Source organism: Prionailurus viverrinus, chromosome A2 (genome assembly GCF_022837055.1).
Source record: "Prionailurus viverrinus isolate Anna chromosome A2, UM_Priviv_1.0, whole genome shotgun sequence".
Classification (NCBI taxonomy): Eukaryota; Metazoa; Chordata; class Mammalia; order Carnivora; family Felidae; genus Prionailurus; species Prionailurus viverrinus.
Window position 1 is genome coordinate 123,497,966 of NC_062562.1, and position 18,714 is coordinate 123,516,679.

General features: G+C 40.0%; 1 protein-coding gene across 5 annotated transcripts in view; it reads right to left on the bottom strand.

Moving 5' to 3' along the window:
* PDE1C (phosphodiesterase 1C) overlaps positions 1–18,714 on the bottom strand; it is a 514,714-nt gene that overhangs the window by 82,929 nt on the left and 413,071 nt on the right. For all 5 annotated transcript variants that reach the window (XM_047849292.1, XM_047849290.1, XM_047849293.1 and 2 more), the window contains 3 exons: positions 16,151–16,267; positions 13,619–13,759; positions 2,098–2,198 (listed from right to left, as the gene is read on the bottom strand). In XM_047849292.1, the coding sequence (XP_047705248.1) occupies positions 2,098–2,198; positions 13,619–13,759; positions 16,151–16,267 (359 nt within the window). The remainder of the gene's footprint in view (positions 1–2,097; positions 2,199–13,618; positions 13,760–16,150; positions 16,268–18,714) is intronic.

The following is an 18,714-nucleotide window of genomic DNA, read 5'->3' on the forward strand; positions in this document are numbered from 1 at the left end:
TAATTCTCTTAACACATACCACTTGATAGGTACAGTGTGCCAAGTTCCTCTGGTAGTGCCTTGATCTTAAAACTTGCCGTGTTAAAGTCATACGTGTAAAATTGAGAGTAAAGATGATAAGAATTATATGACAGTTTTTAGTCACTTTCTTACAGACCATTGCACCAAACACAGAGCTGTGTGTTTACTATTTCAATATCTTCAGTTTAATGAAATCTTAGATTATTACAGGTTATTTGTTGCTCATCAAGGACGCTAAGTCTCAGTGATCTAAAGTGACTTCACAGAACCCCATAGTACCTAAGTGTCAGGGTTGGGATAAAGGCAAGGTCTTCTGAAAATTCAGCCACTGCTCCCCACAATAACTGCTGACTGTCATTGGCCACACTTTGGGATATATCTAGCATACCTTTAAAGTGTTAGGTGTTAGGCTTAACATACCATCAAAGGACAAAGAACCAGGTCACAGATTTAGTTTTCTGTGCAGGGATCACACGGGCTGAGATGCTTTGAACAAAGTTCTATTAAAGAAGCCAATGTTTAAATTCTATTCTAAACGAAGCATACCTGAACCCACTGGAATATCCCCACGCCTATGGAGATAACACAAAACATACAAATGTCGTGGTGAAAGGTCTGGTCTTATATCTTTTAAGTCAGGCTCTAACTGACGTATATTTTGTGACATTAAGCTCATGTCCAGCTGCTGTAATTAAGCCATTTCCTCTGAGTTGGGATTGGTTTTGACATTGGTCTCCAGCAAAGACCCATGTACAGTCCACCCACCTCTCTTCCTTCAGCAAGTGCTATTCACCACAGCCTCTGTCCTCAGAGCAAAGGCTCCACTCATAGACATCCACTAAGCAGAGCTGCTCTGAGGAATTCCCTATATTTAAAGACCTTGCAAGTGAACCACAAAAGGCTGCTTCCCAGTAGCTGAGGCTCCTCTATGTGAAGAAGCAGGAGGTAGACAATGAAGCTAATGGCTTAAGTCCCTTTGTCTGCTGCTATCTATTGCAATTCCCCTTCTGAACAGAGATCAGACAGTACTGTCTTCTGTTGTGTACCCCATAATTAAGTGTAGGGTTCATTAAATACATGTCAATTGATTTAATGAACACAATCCTATCTAGAGTGTGCACCTGCTTTTTCAAGTGAAACAGCAAGTATTTAGTTGGTTTAAATTCTCATCTCTCCCTGCTACGTTCTTCCTCTTAGCCATGCCATCTTTCCCCAAATTCTAGCTTCTTTTGATTACTATGCCAAGATCCTATTAACCCTACTGTCAGAGTTCCATATAATTGTCTTAAGAGAAGGTAAGCTCTTGGGCCAGGACAGGACAGATAAAGTTTCATCCTAAATGGAAAAGACAATTGACTGGGACTGCTTGCCTGGAATTCTGTCCTGAGAGCAATATTAAGGAAAAATGTGAAGCTTCATTTAAAAAAAAAAAAGTTAGCAATATCTGTTATAGTAAAGAGGTTCAGAGTGGAGCACTTGGACCCATATTTAATACTCCCCACAGAGGTTCATTACAGTGGGTACATAGGTTGTCTATAGTAAGGAGGTCTACATGAGACAACCTAGCTCCCCAGGCCTTATGTGAGGGAGCAATGCAAGCACTCAACAGAGCAGGGATAAAATCAAGAAGGATAAGAAGAGCCTCCCCAGAATCCCGGAGATCATAGGGCAAGAAGGCTCAGGTATTGTTCATGTCAACAGAAACACCCCAAGCCTGGCCCACGCTTGCTGATTTAGTCTACTTGGCATCTTCACCTTTATGTGAACTGTTCTACTGCCTAGTAGAAATAGTATGCATAGTCCCTGTATAAGTAAACAAATAGCTAGCATCAGAATAGAGAAGAAAAGGATATCCATATTTGATGTGAATAAAATATGAGAATTGGGAGCAGATGGCTTCTCAAATTCTAAATCTTGGTCAAAGTTGACCAGGCTGATATCTTGTTGAAAAGTTGATTTTTTCAGAAACGCAAGGTAGAGCAACCATGCAAAAGAAAGGTGACTAACACCTTTCTGACTTCTCAATCTCGGTCCCTGCCCCCTCCTGCCTCTTCTCCAAATATTCAACATCCTCACCGGGTCTGAATGTGGAAATTGTTGGTGGTTCCGGTGTGCTCATAGTCATGGATGGCAGCTGAGAAGATTATAGCAAAGATCTCCAGCTCCGTCAGCCAGTTCTGAAAGGGAGATTACAGGGCAATCAGATAATCTGTCTCTTTCTCAGACAGAGTCTTCAGCTTGCTGACAACACACCCACATCGCTGTCTTTCCGCCCTGCAGCTGGCAAGCTGTTGCCAAACACACGTTTCCTGACAGACAGAATTTTTTTTTTTCCTGCGAGGAGACTGGGGGACATGTGATTTGAGAGCAGCATGCCCAGCAAGGTTAAAAGAAAAAAGCCAACGAGTAGTTTTATTATTTTTTTTCCAGGAAGCAAAAAACAACAAACATGAAGACTTTAAAAGCCCTCATTGTATTCTTCCCCAGATTCCACATAAAGTTTCTGGGTAGACACAGAAAAAAATGTATTAAAAATTTCAATGCAATACCAAGAACACACAGAGAACACACAGAAAACCTGATGTCTCTCCACTAGAAAGTGGGTAGGTAGACAGATGGAAAGGTAACACCTGGCCTTCTACCTTATGCGTGCTGATCTTTGAGAAGACCTCTCCCCATCCACGCCACCAAAACTGGCTGTAATCCAAGGTTCTCAGAGCGTGTTCTCTGGACCATCAGAGGTAGCATCACCTGTCAGCTTGTTACAAATACAAATCCTACCCCCATCACCCCAAACCAGAAACTCTGGATTTTACCACCAATCTGTGTTTTACCATGCAATCCGGACAATTCTGATGTATACTAGAATTTGATAGCCACTGCATATTTGAAGCTGTCTTAACTGACTTCCATTTCAATAACTTGAGATTCACTGATGCTTCCCATCCATTCTGTAAACCATACTGCCCAATGCCCATATGACAGAACATCCATGACTGCTAGCCCAAACTTTGGGACCCTCAGCTCACTTTTGTTACTAGTTGAATCAATACAAGTTTCAGTGTGGTTTATTCCAAGCCCTGTTTTGACAAGTTGCACTTGTTATTATGATTACATAATTAAATATGATATAAAACCAATAAAATAGGAACACAAAAATGTAACTGTTTACCTATCGTACCTAAATTCAATGATTTAGTGTGGCAAGTGTGAGACAGAAGGAAACAACTATAAAAATTTAGAGGGATTCTGCCCTGAGTTTGTTTCATGAGTATCTTTAATTTCCCATTTCCCTTTGAAGAAATGAAACTAGAAATTTTAGGGGCGCCTGGGTGGCTCAGTCGGTTAGGCGTCCGACTTCGGCTCAGGTCATGATCTCACGGTCCGTGAGTTCGAGCCCCGCGTCAGGCTCTGTGCTGGCAGCTCAGAGCCTGGAGCCTGCTTCAGATTCTGTGTCTCCCTCTCTCTCTGGCCCTCCCCCATTCATGCTCTGTCTCTCTCTGTCTCAAAAATAAATAAACATTTAAAAAAAAAAAAGAGTTCCATTTAAAAAAAAAAAAAAAAGAAACTAGAAATTTTAGATAGGAGCAGGGTTAAAGCAAGACAAATATGAGTACCCACATCAGCAGAATTCAGAAAGGAGCCAGGAGTCAGAATTAAAGATTAGTGAACACAATATATTTACTTGATTTAAGTTAGTACAAAATGATTAAAAATTAACACATACATTTTCATAATTCCCACCTCAACTGGTTTTTCTTCCTAATTAACTACTAATTTTGATACTCATCTTGAAAACTTCTTGAGAATTATTACCTTCTTTGTGGATAACTGAGGGTAAAATAAATAAACTACAGACAACTTATGGGGGAAAAAAGACCCCACAGTTTGTAAAAGAATAAGCATAGAGATACTCAGGGGAAAAAAAAATGCTACACTTTTGCAAATGATTTCTAGCAGAATTCAGCATGAAATGTCAGGAAACTTTCTGGCATCTTTGATAGATTACACTTCAAAAATACAAGCTAGAGTGCCTGGGTGGCTCAGTCCATTGAGTCCATCTGACTCTTGATTTAGGCTCAGGTCATGATCTCATGGTTCATGAGTTTGAGCCCCACACTATCAGAGTTGAGCCTTCTTGGGGTTCTCTCTCCCTCCCTGTCTCTCTGCCCTGACCCTCCCCCATTTATGTTCTTGTACTTTCTCTCTCAAAATAAATAAAGTTAAAAAAAAATACAAACTGATCTACAGGGAGCAGAAAGACATAAACACAGACTAAGATGAAAAACCAAGAAAATGAAATTAACATTTAAGATAAGTAAGAACTTCAAGTGAACTGAAGTTGCAGTGCCCTCCCTGAAAGCAGTGAGGGGCGTTTTCATCGGGCCTAGTGCCTACAGGGGCTCACTTTACATCAGGCAGCATTCTAGGTGCTTCACATACAGAAACTCATGCCATACACACAACTCCGTAAGGTAGGTACTGTTGTTGCCTCCATTTTCTAGATGAGAAAACTGAAGCTGGGACAGGTTCGATGACTTACCCAAGGTCACACAGCTAGCCATGTGAAGACCCACATACTAGGTCTCCAGAATTCCCACTGAATCTCTGTCACATTTCCTTTGGGTCATTGTTCCTGTGTTTACTCAGTTTTACATAAAATTATATAGGTATAATTTTATATTACACATGCTCTTGCTACTTTCCATACATATATATTTTTTTATTTTGGCAATGTCTTTCTTTTCTTCACCAACACCCTGTCCCCACTCGATGGCCTTCACTGTCTCTACCCGTCTCATTCCCCAGTGTATCTCTTTCTCCAAACTCATGCAAAGTTAACATTTTATTTTAATTAAGTTTGTTTATTTATTTTGAGAGAGAAAGAGAGCATGTGAGCAGCATAGGAGCAGAGAGAGAGGGAGAGAGAGAATTCCAAGCAGGCTCCATGCTGTCGGTGCAAAGCCCAACATGGGGTTTGATCCTAATCATGACCTGAGCCAATACCAAGAGTTGCATACTTAACCAACTGAGCCAGCCAGGTGCCCCCCAAAAGTTAACATTTTAAAATAAGATTATGAGGCTATCTTGGAGCCTGTCAAGCCCTGCTTGGAACAGAGCTTCTAAAATGACAAGTATGTCTGGAACACTGTAGTCCAAGGCTATTCCTATTGGCTATAAGCAGGGTCCCTGGAAGCACACAGCTCTTCTTAAAACAGAAAATATTTACACTAGAGGTGAAACTGAATTCTCTCTAGGCAGGAGAGTGTTCGTGTGTACAAAGAAAAGGTGACCCCTGGTGGCACACCCAACAAAACCAGAGTATCTGAGGAAAGGTAATTCATGCTCATGGAAACAGTGGCATGATTCAGGCCAAATTCCAAAGCAACCTTCCTGGTAGGGCCATTGGACACAAACCCATGTGATGTTTTACCCCTCAAGGATTTAAACTCATGGGAAAACAAATATAAGTGTAGGGTTTTTTTCCTATTGTTAAATAAATAAATCAATAAGTCAATCAATAAAAAGATTATGACTGGGAGACAGTATACCATCTAAACAAATCTGAATCACAGAGCATCAGCCCAGACAGTAGGCGTCTAAATAACTACATAATTATGGTTCTATTACAAATATCAGTGTAACTTCTCCCCTTTGCCCAAATACACTAACAAGATCCTATCTTACTTCTAATAAACCAAAACCAGCAAATGATTTAAATAAGCAAACAACAACAACAACAAAATAAGACCATACCCTTTAAAAGTCATTTTAACACCCTTGCTTTTCAAAACACCCTGTGGATGCTTAGAAATCAGTTCTGTTTCTTGAAGCTAAGAAGGACAGATGGTATCTGGCACAAAAGGAAGGAAGGAAGGATACAGGAAGAAAGGAACAGAGGAAGGGAGGGAAAAGAGAAAAAAAGGAAAAGAGAAAGGGAAGGGGAGGGAAGGAAAGGAAAGAGAGAAGAGAGAAGAGAAAAAAAAAGAAAAGAAAGGAAAAGAAAAGAAAAGAAAAGAAAAGAAAAGAAAAGAAAAGAAAAAAGTAAAGAAAAAAGAGTGAGAAACAGCTTCACAGATGGACCTTGAAGATTGGACAGAACAAGAAATGGAAGAGGGCATTTTCAGAAGAATGAAGATATGAGCCAGTCCCAGCATCAAAAGCTGATTCATCATGAGTAAGGAAATGATTCCCTTTAGAGGAGTGGGAGTTCGGGCTACTTAGAGCCCTGGCACTAGAAGCCAGAGTGAGGAACACAAACCAGATTCAACAGGCAATGAAGTTTACATGCAAGAGGGTAACACGGTCAGCATGCCAGTGAGGGGGAGAAATAAGAACAGTACTTCTGCATGGCAAAGTCCTTATAGGATGCAGAGATAGTATGAAGGTAGAATTCATTGCTAACTCATAGCAGTCAACTGACTGCAAGTGGGCAGAAGAGGTTGTAGTCAAGGATAAGAGTGAATTAAAGATGGTCCTAATATTACTAGCTAAGTGACAAAAATACAAAACAAAACAAAATAATGGGTAGTATTAGATAGCATCATTAATAGAGACAAAGAAGGTGGAAGAAGTTATTTTGAGGGAAATTAGGCTTCATATTTTTTTAAGTTCACTTATTTATTTTGAGAGACAGAAGAGAGTACAAGCACACAAGTGGGGAAGGGATAGAGAGAAAGGGAGAGAGAATTCCAAGCAGGCTCCATGGTGTCAGTGCAGAGCCCAACGCAGGGCTCGATCCAACGAACCGTTGAGATCATAACCTGAGCCAAAATCAAGAGTCAGATGCTTGACTGACTGAGCCACCCAGGAGCCCCTGGCCTCCATATTTTAATATGGTCCAGATCTTCTTGCCTTTTCCAAGTTAATTAGTGTGAACCCAGAAGTTTTTATGACAACCCAAAAGTAAGAAATTTAAGTCCCACATGAATTGTCTTCTAGAGTTATCAAACTGTGACAAGGGACAAGCCACAGATCCTATCAGCATCTCCCTATCTATAAAATATGAGTGTCACAACTAATTCAATAACAGGGATGCTGTGACAACTGGTAGCAGTGGACTTCGAATTCTGTAGTGCATGACTCAGGAAGCAAGCACCGTATGTGTGGGAATGCGGGCAGGTGGAGGGCAGTGGACACCTCAAGGAAAACGACATGGGCAAAACTGCTAGAGGGGACATTATTAGCAAGTTATGGCTTTGATATGGGAATGACAGTTTCTCTGTAATGTTTCCACCCCTATATTAGTTTTCTATTGCTACCTTAAATTACCACAAACTTAAGGCTCAAAGAATACCTCCCAGTTATTGGTCAACAGTTCTTCTGTAGGTCAGAAGCAGCATAGTGTGGCTGGATTTTCCAGTGAGAATCTCAAATGGCTGAAATCAAGGTGTTGGCAGGGCTGTGTACTTTTCTGGAAGCTCTGTGGAAAACTCTGTTTCCAGGTACATTCAGAGCATTGGCAGAATTCGTTTCCTTCTTGTGCTTTCTACTCGGCCCCCTCCATCTTCAAGCTAGCAACGGCTTGTGGAGTCCTCACACTTCCTCTGCCACCTCTTGACTTTCAAGGACCCACATGTACATTGGGCCCTCCTGGAGAATCCGAGCTCATCCCCTACTTCATGGAACCCTGATGGAACCTTCACTGTATTCATGTTTTGGCATCAAAGGTACCATTAGTGTTGCAGCAGAGGGCAAATCATGGGGGCAAAAATTCTGTTGACCACAAAGACTAATAAAATTATTTAGCACTCTTTAACCATTTATATGTGCTTAGTGTTTCCTTTATATGATGACAAAATATATGATCAAAAGTACAAGATATACAGCTTCTCCCTTCTAAAAAAAAAATAAGCAAAAGGAAAGTTAATGGCACTTGCCTGACAAAAGCAATGAAAGGGGCCAAGGGATGGCTTTGCAGTTTGGAATCTTTTCTTAAATCAAACCTAAATCAAACTTTGGAGCTCGGAGTCTAATTCATATTTATTCAATCAACAACTCTTCAGTCTACTTCTGTTCAAGGATTTTTCTCTTAAAAGTAGGCAAAATAATTCTGAAAGGATTCAAGCATCTCCTCAGAATCTAAGTTAAGCAATAATGAGTAATATAAACAGATTACAGTGAGTAATACTGTTGATGTTGAAGCCCAGACATCACTTTATCAATAGGATGTTTTGATTCCCTACGTGTCTTACAGTTTATAAAACTGAAATGATTTAAAGCGTTTTCCCCCTCTTGGTTTGTAATGAAAGGTTAGAGTAACAATATGCTCTCCATTCATCAGAATGCTCCCCACTGTTTTTGTAAGCTTGCAATGAAAGAAATTTGTTTTGAGCTGCATTTCCAAGAGAGTGTGGGCAGGAAGTAGTTTCTATATTTAAGAATGATTCTGAATATGGCCTGAATTGATAATGAAAATTCAATGGCAAATGAGCTCATTTAAGAACAGTATGCAACACATCATGATCATTGGCTGCTAGGATATAACATTCATGTTAATGATAACTTGCATTAGCATAAATACTTGGAGTTTTTCTCGAGGGCTAAAAAAGCTACGTATGATTCACCTTTATATCTCCATTGTACACCGTACACAGAAAGTACCGACTAAATATATGTTGAATAGATGCATCCAAAGTACGTTTTTACATCCATTTTGATCCTCACCACAATACTTTCAGGGATCACATGAGGACACTGAGGTGTAAGAATATCAGGGGCTTATTTTTTTATGTTTCTATTTTGGCCACAGGTATTATAGAAGTATAGCTAAATACATAAATGCATGGTGTTAGAAGTCAATCCTGGGACCAAATCATGGCTCTGCTACTCGATTTGTTTGCTTGGGCTGCCATAACAAAATGGCCACCGACTAGGCAGCTTAAACAAGAGAAATGTATTTTTTCAGTTCTAGAGGCTAGAAGTCCAAGATCACGGCATTGGCAGGGTTGGTTTGTGGTGAGAGCCCTCTTCTCAGGTTGCAGATGGCCACTTTTGTGTTGTGATCTCACGTGGCCTTTCCTATGCACACATGCATGTCTACAATCTTAATCTCCTCTTTGTATAAGGACAACAGTCATATTGGCCCACCTATGTGACCTAAATTATGTCTCTAAAGATCTTGTCTCCAAATATAGTCACATTCTGAAGCACTGGAGATTAGGACTTTCAACAATATAAACTGGGGAGTGGAGGGTGGGGGGAGACCAAAGTCTGCCTATGACAGAGACTTTATAACAGGGCAATCGTAACTCTGTGAATAGGTTTCCTCCTACTTTCTACTGAATTTGTGTCTTTTCTTGTTGATTCCTTTCTATAACCTGGATCTTAATCCTTGCTCTCTCTATATTTTCCTTACATCACTATGATGATTCTTTTTACCCTACAGGTTTTAATTTTAATATACTCAGCTTAATCAATATTTTTATATAACTTTTGTGTTTAAGAAAGAATTTCCTTTTTCAAGTACATAAACATATTCTCATAGTTTCTTCTGATATGATTGGATTTTTATTTTTGTATTCACATCTTTAATTCATTTGTCTGATATTTGGCAAATGATTTAAAGTAGAACAATAACATTCTTTTTCCCCCCCAAATGAACAGTCCTCAAAACACTTGTTGAACTGAATCATTTTCCCTGTAATGTTGTCATCTATACACACACCCTTACCTTCTCACCTGCAATCTTTCTTCATTATCCTCAGTGTTCCATCCTCACCAAAGCACTGAGACCACTCAAGCCAAGGACACAAATGACTTCCATGTGCCAAAGGCAGTGGTTACTTGCCTATCCTCATCCTACTGGACATTTTGGTATGTGTCACACAGTTCACTATTCTCTTTTGAAGCACTTTCCTTCCTTCGCTTCCATGACACTGCACTCTCTTGGTTTTTATTCCATGTCACTGACCACTCCTTTTTAGTTACGATTAGTGGCTCTAATTCTTTACCTTCATTTTAAACTCTAGGCTCCTCCAGGACTCACTGAAGAGCCCCTTCTACTTCTCTATTCACACCACCTCCTTAGATAATCTCATCTAATTCCATGTCTTTTGCATAATATTGATATGCTGTAGATTTCCTAACCTACATGAGAATCCCTGACCTCTTTCCAGAGGTCTAGACTCCATTCATTCTCTTCCCACTGGACATTTCGACACTGATGTCTAATAACGATCTGAAACTCAACATATCTAAATCAAAACTGTTGACTCCCCCTCTCCCAAAGCCTGTTTTGCCACCAGGCTCTCTCATCAACCGCATTTATCAAACCAAAGGTGTAAAATGTACTCTTTTAAATTTCTAAATTCTACTTACCACCCAGTCCTTTTAACTCTACCTCAAAGACATGTTTTTGTCTCTGTATCCCAGGATTGTCCTTCTGTGTTCAAACTACCCTTATCTCTCTGGTAGACTTCTACAGTACCTCTTCCACCAGGCTGCCTCAAAATCTATCCTCCACAGTAACACTTTTCTAATCTTCATCAGAGCACATCACTCCCCGGTCTGAAATCCTTTAGAGGCCTCACTCTGCACCTAGAAACTATACTTAAACTCGTTACCCAGGCCTATGAAGCCAAACTTGGTTTGATTCCTACCTTCTCCAAACTTGTCTTGTACCACTGTTCCCCTCATGTACTTTTATATTCTGCTCCTTGAATGCTGCAAAGCTGTTCTCTCGTGACGGGATATGTGCTAGTTCCACCTTAACTCTACCGGCATACTCTTCTTCAGTCCTTGGCATGGCTCAAGCTAAAACTCATGACCATCTCAGATTAAATATTACCTCCAGAGAGAGGCCTTTCCTAACTGTCTAATGAAATTCCCAGTTTTGTCTGCGTGGGTGCCCTATTTTAATTCTTTACAGAACACTACGATATATTCTTTGTTTAGTTTTTCATTGGTCTTCTATTTATAACCTCCCACTAGAACATAAGTTCTGTAAGAGCAGCAATGTATCCTCATCCTGTAAAGATGTACCTAGTACATAATAAGTGCTCAATAAATAAATTTGGGTTTTGTTTTTGAAACTTTACTCAATTTCATTCATCTATTTGTCTATTTTTACACAAATACCATCCTGTCTTTATTTTATTTTATTTTATTTTATTTTATTTTATTTTATTTTACTTTATTTTATTTATTTTTGAGAGAGAGAGAGAGAGAGAGAGAGAGAGAGAGAGAGAGAGAATCTCAAACAGGCTCCATGCTGTCAGCATGGAGCTCCATCTCACAAACAGTGAGATCATGACCTGAGCCAAAATCAAGAGTTGGACACTTAATTCAGTCACCCAGGTGCCATGACCACCCTGTCTTTATCACTATAGTTTCAGCATCTATTTTAATACCTAGTAGAATAAGGACTACCGTATCACATACATTTTTTTCAAAACTGTTTTTTCCACAGTTGTGAAATATCTGTTTTACATATATTTCATACTCAGTTTATCATGTTTCATTACTTTTCATTGGTATTGCTTTGAATTTATAGATTAGTTTGAGGAAAACTGACATCTATATAACACTGAAGATTTACATTAAAAAATATAGTGTATTTCTTTTTTTATTTAAGCGTTGTTTCTCTGCCCTTTAGTTTTACAGTTTCCTTTTTATCACTTTTAAAGTTATTCATTAGCAATTTATTGATTTTTTTAAAAAAATTCTCAGGAATGTGTGTTTTTCTGTTACACTTGTTAATTTCCAGTCAAGAGGATAGCTACTTTATCTAGATCTTATTGAGGACTTTTATTTGATGTAATAATTTTTGGTTGATTTTCTTGATTTTTTAAATGAGATGGTAAAATTATTTTCACACGATACTTCTTCAACTTTTTTAGATACGATACTGCATTGGCTGAGACCTCCAGAAAAATGCTCAATAGCAACATTAATGAGGGCATCCCTGTTTTGTTCCATGCCTTCATGGAACCACCATTAACTAAGCCTGATCTATGTTTCTGGCAAAAATCTTTTATCACATTAAACAGGTCCCCTTTATGCATGGGTGGCTCAGTCAGTTAAGTATCCAACTTCAGCTCAGGTCATGATCTCGCAGTCAGGTCCATGGGTTCGAGCCCCACATTGGGCTCTGTGCTGACAGCTCAGAGCCTGCTTCGGACTCTGTGTCTCCCTCTCTCTCTGCTCCTCCCCAACTCATGCTCTGTCTCTCTCAAAAAATAAATAAACGTGGGGCAACTGGGTGGCTCAGTTGGTTGATCATCCGACTATGGCTCAGGTCATGATCTCATGGTTTGTGGGTTTGAACCCTGCATCAGGCTCTGTACTGATGGCTCAGAGCCTGGAGCCTGCTTCAGATTCTATGTCTCACTCTCTCTCTGCCCCTCTCCCATTCATGCTCTGTGTCTCAAAAATAAATAAACATTTCTTTTATTTCAATAAATAAATAAATAAATAAATAAATATTAAAGTTTTTTAAAAAATCAGTTTTACAACAAAAAAGAACTGAACATTGATACGAGGTTTTTGGGGGCAGTCCAGCAAAGTTTTACTAACAATTCCTAACTGTTGAGCTTCCTTTATGATGCAGATAGAGCACTTCATCTTTTTCATAGTTTATTCCTAACCATCACAGTATTTCTACAAGATGGAATATTTTTTCACCATTTTAAGAATGAGGAAATCTTGACTCAGAGATTTATGCAATTTATCATAGGTCACAAAAATCTAATAAGTAATTACTCAAGGATTTATGTCCCACTATATCTTGCTTCAAAGCCCACATTCTTCCCACTGTGTTCCATTTTTAATTCAGTGAGACATTAGACCAAGTCTTTCAACATGCCCTAGAGGAAAAAATAACAAATGTGTTGAGTTTATGGGCTAATTAATAACCATAGTTGAAGAATGTCTACCTTGATGTCAACTCTGAAGAAGATTTCAAAGGAAAAAGTCACAAGAGAACAACATAGAGAACTAGCTGTTTGTTACTAATAGCTATATCTTGTCAAATTAATGGCTCCCATCAAAGCAAAAGGGGAAAAGGCATAGATAAGCAAGTTAAACAGGTCAGTTCATACAATGGATTATAGAACAGAGATTCAAAAACATCTAAAGAGTTGAAATGTTGGGCTAAAATGAGCAAGAAAAGTTTCACATGGTTAGAAGTAACATTGACCCTTAGGTCAAACAAATCAAACACACATAAATAGGATGAGAATAACCATAGTCCTTGTGAAAAAGGTCTAGTGGTTTAAACCAAAAGCTAACCGTGTGTTATTTGGGTGCCAGACACATTGATACAATTCCAGTATACATGGATAGCACTGTCATTGGCCATAGCAAGAGGTTAATAGTACTACTCTCCATATCTGGAAATACAGATTTCGTTCTAGAAATTATATTTAATTTGGCCATAGCCTAATAAAGATGCAAGTCACTATCTCATATTCATTTCATCAAGTCCAGGATGGAGAAAATATCAGAGGCAATGAAGAACCCCAAGACCTTCAGTGACTGGTTAGGCAATTTTGGGGGAGCAGGAATTCCACGCGCCAGTGCACTTCTTGTGCCTCCAATAAAAAAAAATCATCATCACATTTTTTCGTGTCATCTAAGAATTCCTGTCCGTACTTACCGCTACTCCTGTCTTATAAAGGAGGTAATGCACAGTCTGTGTAACGTCAGCAGCATGCATTAAATTGTGGTAAGGATTTTTATGCTTGCTGTATCCTACTTCCAGGGCCTCCACAAATGAGACAAGAGCAGAAATGGGGATCTGAAAGAGAGCAGGAAGGTGGTTTAGCTAGTGATTTGGTAGCCTGAAGTGAGGCAGCAGAAATCTAAGGCACTCTAGCTGCCTCTTTCTGGAGGCATAACATACCACGTGAAGAAATGTGAACTTCTCAAAATTAGTAAAAATCTCTGAACAAATTATCAGCTGATTTGAAAAATCTCCCAGGAAGTCCCTGGTTTAAGAACAGTCTGCCCTGCAAATTGCTTTTTGTGCTCAGTTTCGAGCTCCAGGGGGAACGAAACAGGATCATCTCAAAGACATTTAGGGCAGAAAGATAGGTGTTCATTTATATCTCAAGCAAAGGGTCAAGTCTTTTATTTCTTGAGAAATAAATGAATACAAGCTGTGTAGCATATATCATTTATTTGGGGGGGAAACACAAAGTACATAGAGATCTCAAGTTGTAAAATCATTGCAAAATAAACTTAGGCTGCCACCTCCTGAAAACTGTGCCCTTTAGAAGGAGTGATTGTATGCCCTGGACACATGGAAAAAACACAACAAAATATGTTCTATTACTTGGCAATTTATTATTGTTGCATTGCAATTTGGATTAATATTTCCAATTAGCCTAATTCCTTTTCTGTCTCAAATATGTATAATATACATACCTGCTTTTTTTGTGTGTGGCAGAAAATAAAGACTAGTGCAAAATACTTCTATAAAAAAAGGGGGCCCCTGAAAACATTCACTGTATTTCTTTTCTGGATAAATTCCTTGGTTTAGAGTAAATTATCAAATATAAAACTGGGGAAAAAAGAGAGTGTGTATTCCAGTATTCCAGGAGACTAACCATCACGTTAGAAAGGAAAAAAAAAAAAAGAAAAGAAAATGCTTTACTATTACGCTTTGTGAGCATCCATTACATGTTCTTCCTTGGGCACATCCTTCAATATTTACCATTTGTGGGTTTTTAAAAATGTAAATGTTGCCTCTAATATGTCAGAGACAAAGTCATTATCATTTTTAAGATGAAGAGTCAATAAACGTAGGTTCTTTGGACTGTTCATGAGAGATCCATGAGTCACTGAAGTGTTAGGTTACAAGATGTGCATATGTGCACAAGAACTAAGTATCCACCAGGTTTTCAAGCAGATTTTGGATACAAAAGTAATTGAGGACCACTGCATTTATGGCTATGTAAGAAATACACCTCCACCTGTGTTAGGAAAGTGATACAGAACTGTGCTGTCTAGAGAAATCAAGGCATTATATTAAAAAAACAAAAAACAAAACCCCTGCGATTTCCAGAGGTTCATCCATACGATGAGAGAAGTGCAAGGAACATGGTACGATAAAGGTCACTGGACAAACGCAGATTCCCTGAGGAACCTGGCCCCACCTCTAGAGTCCGTGGTATTAGAAAGCAGAGGGGATTGAACACTGAAAACAATTCATGCTCTTTACTTAAAGTTGAAGAGTTAATTTGAAGCATGAATGGCTGGGAAATACCGATGATCTGTCACAGATGATAAGTGAGAGCATTTGTCTGAATCTGAACCAAGTGGTGGGGAAAGAAGTTTGCAGGGACAGCAGATGCACACTCTGTCTCCATTACTGTCTCCATGCCAAGAGTGCTTGACAATACACGAAATCAGGCTGAAATGAGATCCGCAGGCCGAGTTGTAGGGGAGTTCTGCTAGTCCACACTTCCGGTTGTACTTCTAGGAAGACTGGGATCAAACTGTGTGGCTCCAGCCTCTTGCCTGCCGTGAGCCCCACTGGACAAGGGCTTAAGGAAAAGTTCCCACTGCAGAATTCAGGGAAGCGGCTGTCTGGATGATGCTTCCCAAGTCACCCACAGCAGTTTTCAGTCCATATTAAAAGGATTCTCTTGGTCTTAGCCCAAAAGTCATGCAAGGGTGGACAAAACATGCATATTTTTTTTTCAACGTTTATTCATTTTTGGGACAGAGAGAGACAGAGCATGAACGAGGGAGGGGCAGAGAGAGAGGGAGACACAGAATCGGAAACAGGCTCGGCTCTGAGCCATCAGCCCAGAGCCTGACGCGGGGCTCAAACTCACGGACCGCGAGATCATGACCTGGCTGAAGTCGGACACTTAACCGACTGCGCCACCCAGGCGCCCCAAAGCAGGCATATTTTAAAAGTAGGCAGTGGGGCTCCTGAGTGGCCCCTCAGTTGGTTGGGCGTCCGACTTCGGCTCAGGTCATGATCTCACAGCCTGTGAGTTCGAGCCCTACGCTGGGCTCTGTGCTGACACCTCAGAGCCTGGAGCCTGCTTCAGAGTCTGTGTCTCCCTCTCTCTCTGCCCTTCTTCTCCTCAAGCTCTGTCTTTCTCTCTCTCAAGAATAAATAAACATTAAAAAAATTTTAAATAAATTAAATAAATAAATAAAAGTAGGCACTGACCTTGAAACGGCTGATCAGATCATAGCGTGTGAGTAATTCATAGAAAATGAATTTCAGTGCATGATCCCCGCTGGCCTCATTGAGGGAAAAGACATCAAAGGACCACTTGTCCACATCCTGTATGGCAGGGCAGGAGAAAGAATGCCTTAGTCCATAGCCACTTGCACAGCTACCAGTCTCCCCACTTGGGAGTTACCCCATAACCCTCACCCAGGATTTTCACAGCCCAAAACTCTAACACCCTTTCCGCCCTCAACTTTTTCCAATTTGGCACACATAAGTAGCATGTACTGATAAAATAATTTTAAGTAGTCTTACTATTTGTAACAACAGCTCTAATTTATGGAGTGCCTACCACATGCTAGGCATTGTGATGTGTGATAAACACATGATTTGTCCTGAAAACAACCCTAAGTGGTAGGCAGTATTGGTCACATCTTACAGATGAGAAAACTGAGAAGTGCATTTCCCTCAGACGCACCACAAATGAAGTGTTATAGACACAAGTGGGGGCGAGGACACAAAAACAGTCAACAGATGCCTCAGCTCAGGCTCTTTCCATTAAGCCTGTTCACTACACCGCTGAACTTCCCATCTTTATTCACTTCACAACAACCTAGGGTGCTTGCCTCCTCCAAACTTCTCCCCAGTCCCTTACTATTACCTATGGACTTCCTCTTAGTCCACAGTTGAGAACATTAACCCACTTAAAATCTTCAGAAAAATGCCTGATACAGAATACAAGTAATATGTCACTTCAGTTCAAACCGCTGAGCTAAAACCGTGGAGAAAGATTTCATTTCACAAAACAGAAAAATGCTACAACTTTTGGAGTCACTGATCTGAGAACCTAGCCCTCAAATCTGTAAGTCACTTTACTAAAAAAAGTAAAACTAAGACCTAAGCTGAAGGCGCTCCTCACACACCATTCTTGAAGTTCAAAGGTTTATATGTCCATAAAGATATAGACTCCAAGATATATGTAAACTTGTCTGATGTGTCTTTGACTTATAGTCAGCCACTTGTGGATGTAGTAAACAAAAGTGCATTTAAGCAATAGTTAAAGCAACAGTTATTTGGTTTCTTGTGTCAAGAGTTTCACTTTCAGGGGTGCCTGGGTGGCTCAGTTAGTTAAAGCTTCCAACCTTGGCTCAGGTCATGATCTCGTGGTTTGTGAGTTTGAGCTCCACATCAGGCTCGGCACTGGTGGTACAGAGCCTGCTTGGGATTCTCTCTCCTTCCCTTTTTCTCTCTGCCCCTTCCCCACTTGTGCATTCTCTCTCTCTCTCTCTCTCTCTCTCTCTCTCTCTCTCCCTCCCTCTCTCTCATAAATAAATAAATAAACTTAAAAAGGGGTGGGGAGGGTTAACTTTCAGTAAAGACAGTGTCCTGCCATAAGCATGACAATAAGGACCCATGTGAGACCATGTTGAGTCAAGGTAAAGTGTCAGATGCTTCCCTGGAAGAGACTCTGGTGGTCTGGAACTGTTAACCTAAGTGGCTCTCACCTCAGCCCTCAGTGCATTCCAACATCAGCCAGCTATTCCAATCCTGTCCCGTCTCAAACATCCCAACCGCCAAAGATCATCCTAAGGCCACTAGAGTCTCTCTCTTGGATGCCAGGGCACAGGAAAACTGAATCATATATAGGGAAAACAAAACTTTTCCAAAAGGGTTTCAGTGGATTGCTTCAACTGACACTTACTGGTAACCTCACCTCAGCCTTCTATAATTTCTCCTCCATTATAACAACTAAAGAAATAGCTCTAAGTACTGAGCATATTTTCTGTGCCAGGCTCAGTGAGAGAAGTGTTAATGTACATTTGCTAGCCCTCACAACTCTAGAAATAGGTGTTACTTTCCCCACTTTTACAGATGGCAACCTCTGAAAGACGAGAGGAATTGGCTAATGCCATTTGGTAGCAGATCCAGGTAACAGTCCCACTGATATCACTGCCAACAGAAGGCATTGTAAACTCAGTGAATATATGCTGTGACTGAGGTCTCATGCCCTAAATGCCCAACAGGGCCCAGGCCATAGACAGCGGGGCCATTTAAGATAACCCAAGACCTAAAGCTTCACCTTAGCTACCATAATTGCCACTGTCATGCCATCCATCGTCTGACCATTAGTCCTAAGGAAAAGTCCACAGACAACTCAGTAGGTGGGAAAACATTTTGTGATTTTTTAATCCTATTCTCTCAAATGAATAGAAAAGAGAAAGGCTGTCACTGAAAATTGAGAAATCATCACAGTAAGAAGTCATTATTTATTCTGAATATTAGGAGTTAGGGAAACAGGAGGAAGAGTGTGAATAGTGAGATGGATGTTCTCTCCTGCCACTCATTTTTATTTTTTTAAATAAAGAATATGTTTATTATTTTTTTAATATGAAATTTATTGTCAAATTGGTTTCCATACAACATCCAGTGTGCCTCCCAACAGGTGACCTCCTCAATGCCCATCACCCACTTTCCCCTCCCTCCCACCCCTCATCAACCCTCAGTTTGTTCTCAGTTTTTGAGTCTCTTATGCTTTGGCTGTCTCCCACTCTAACCTCTTT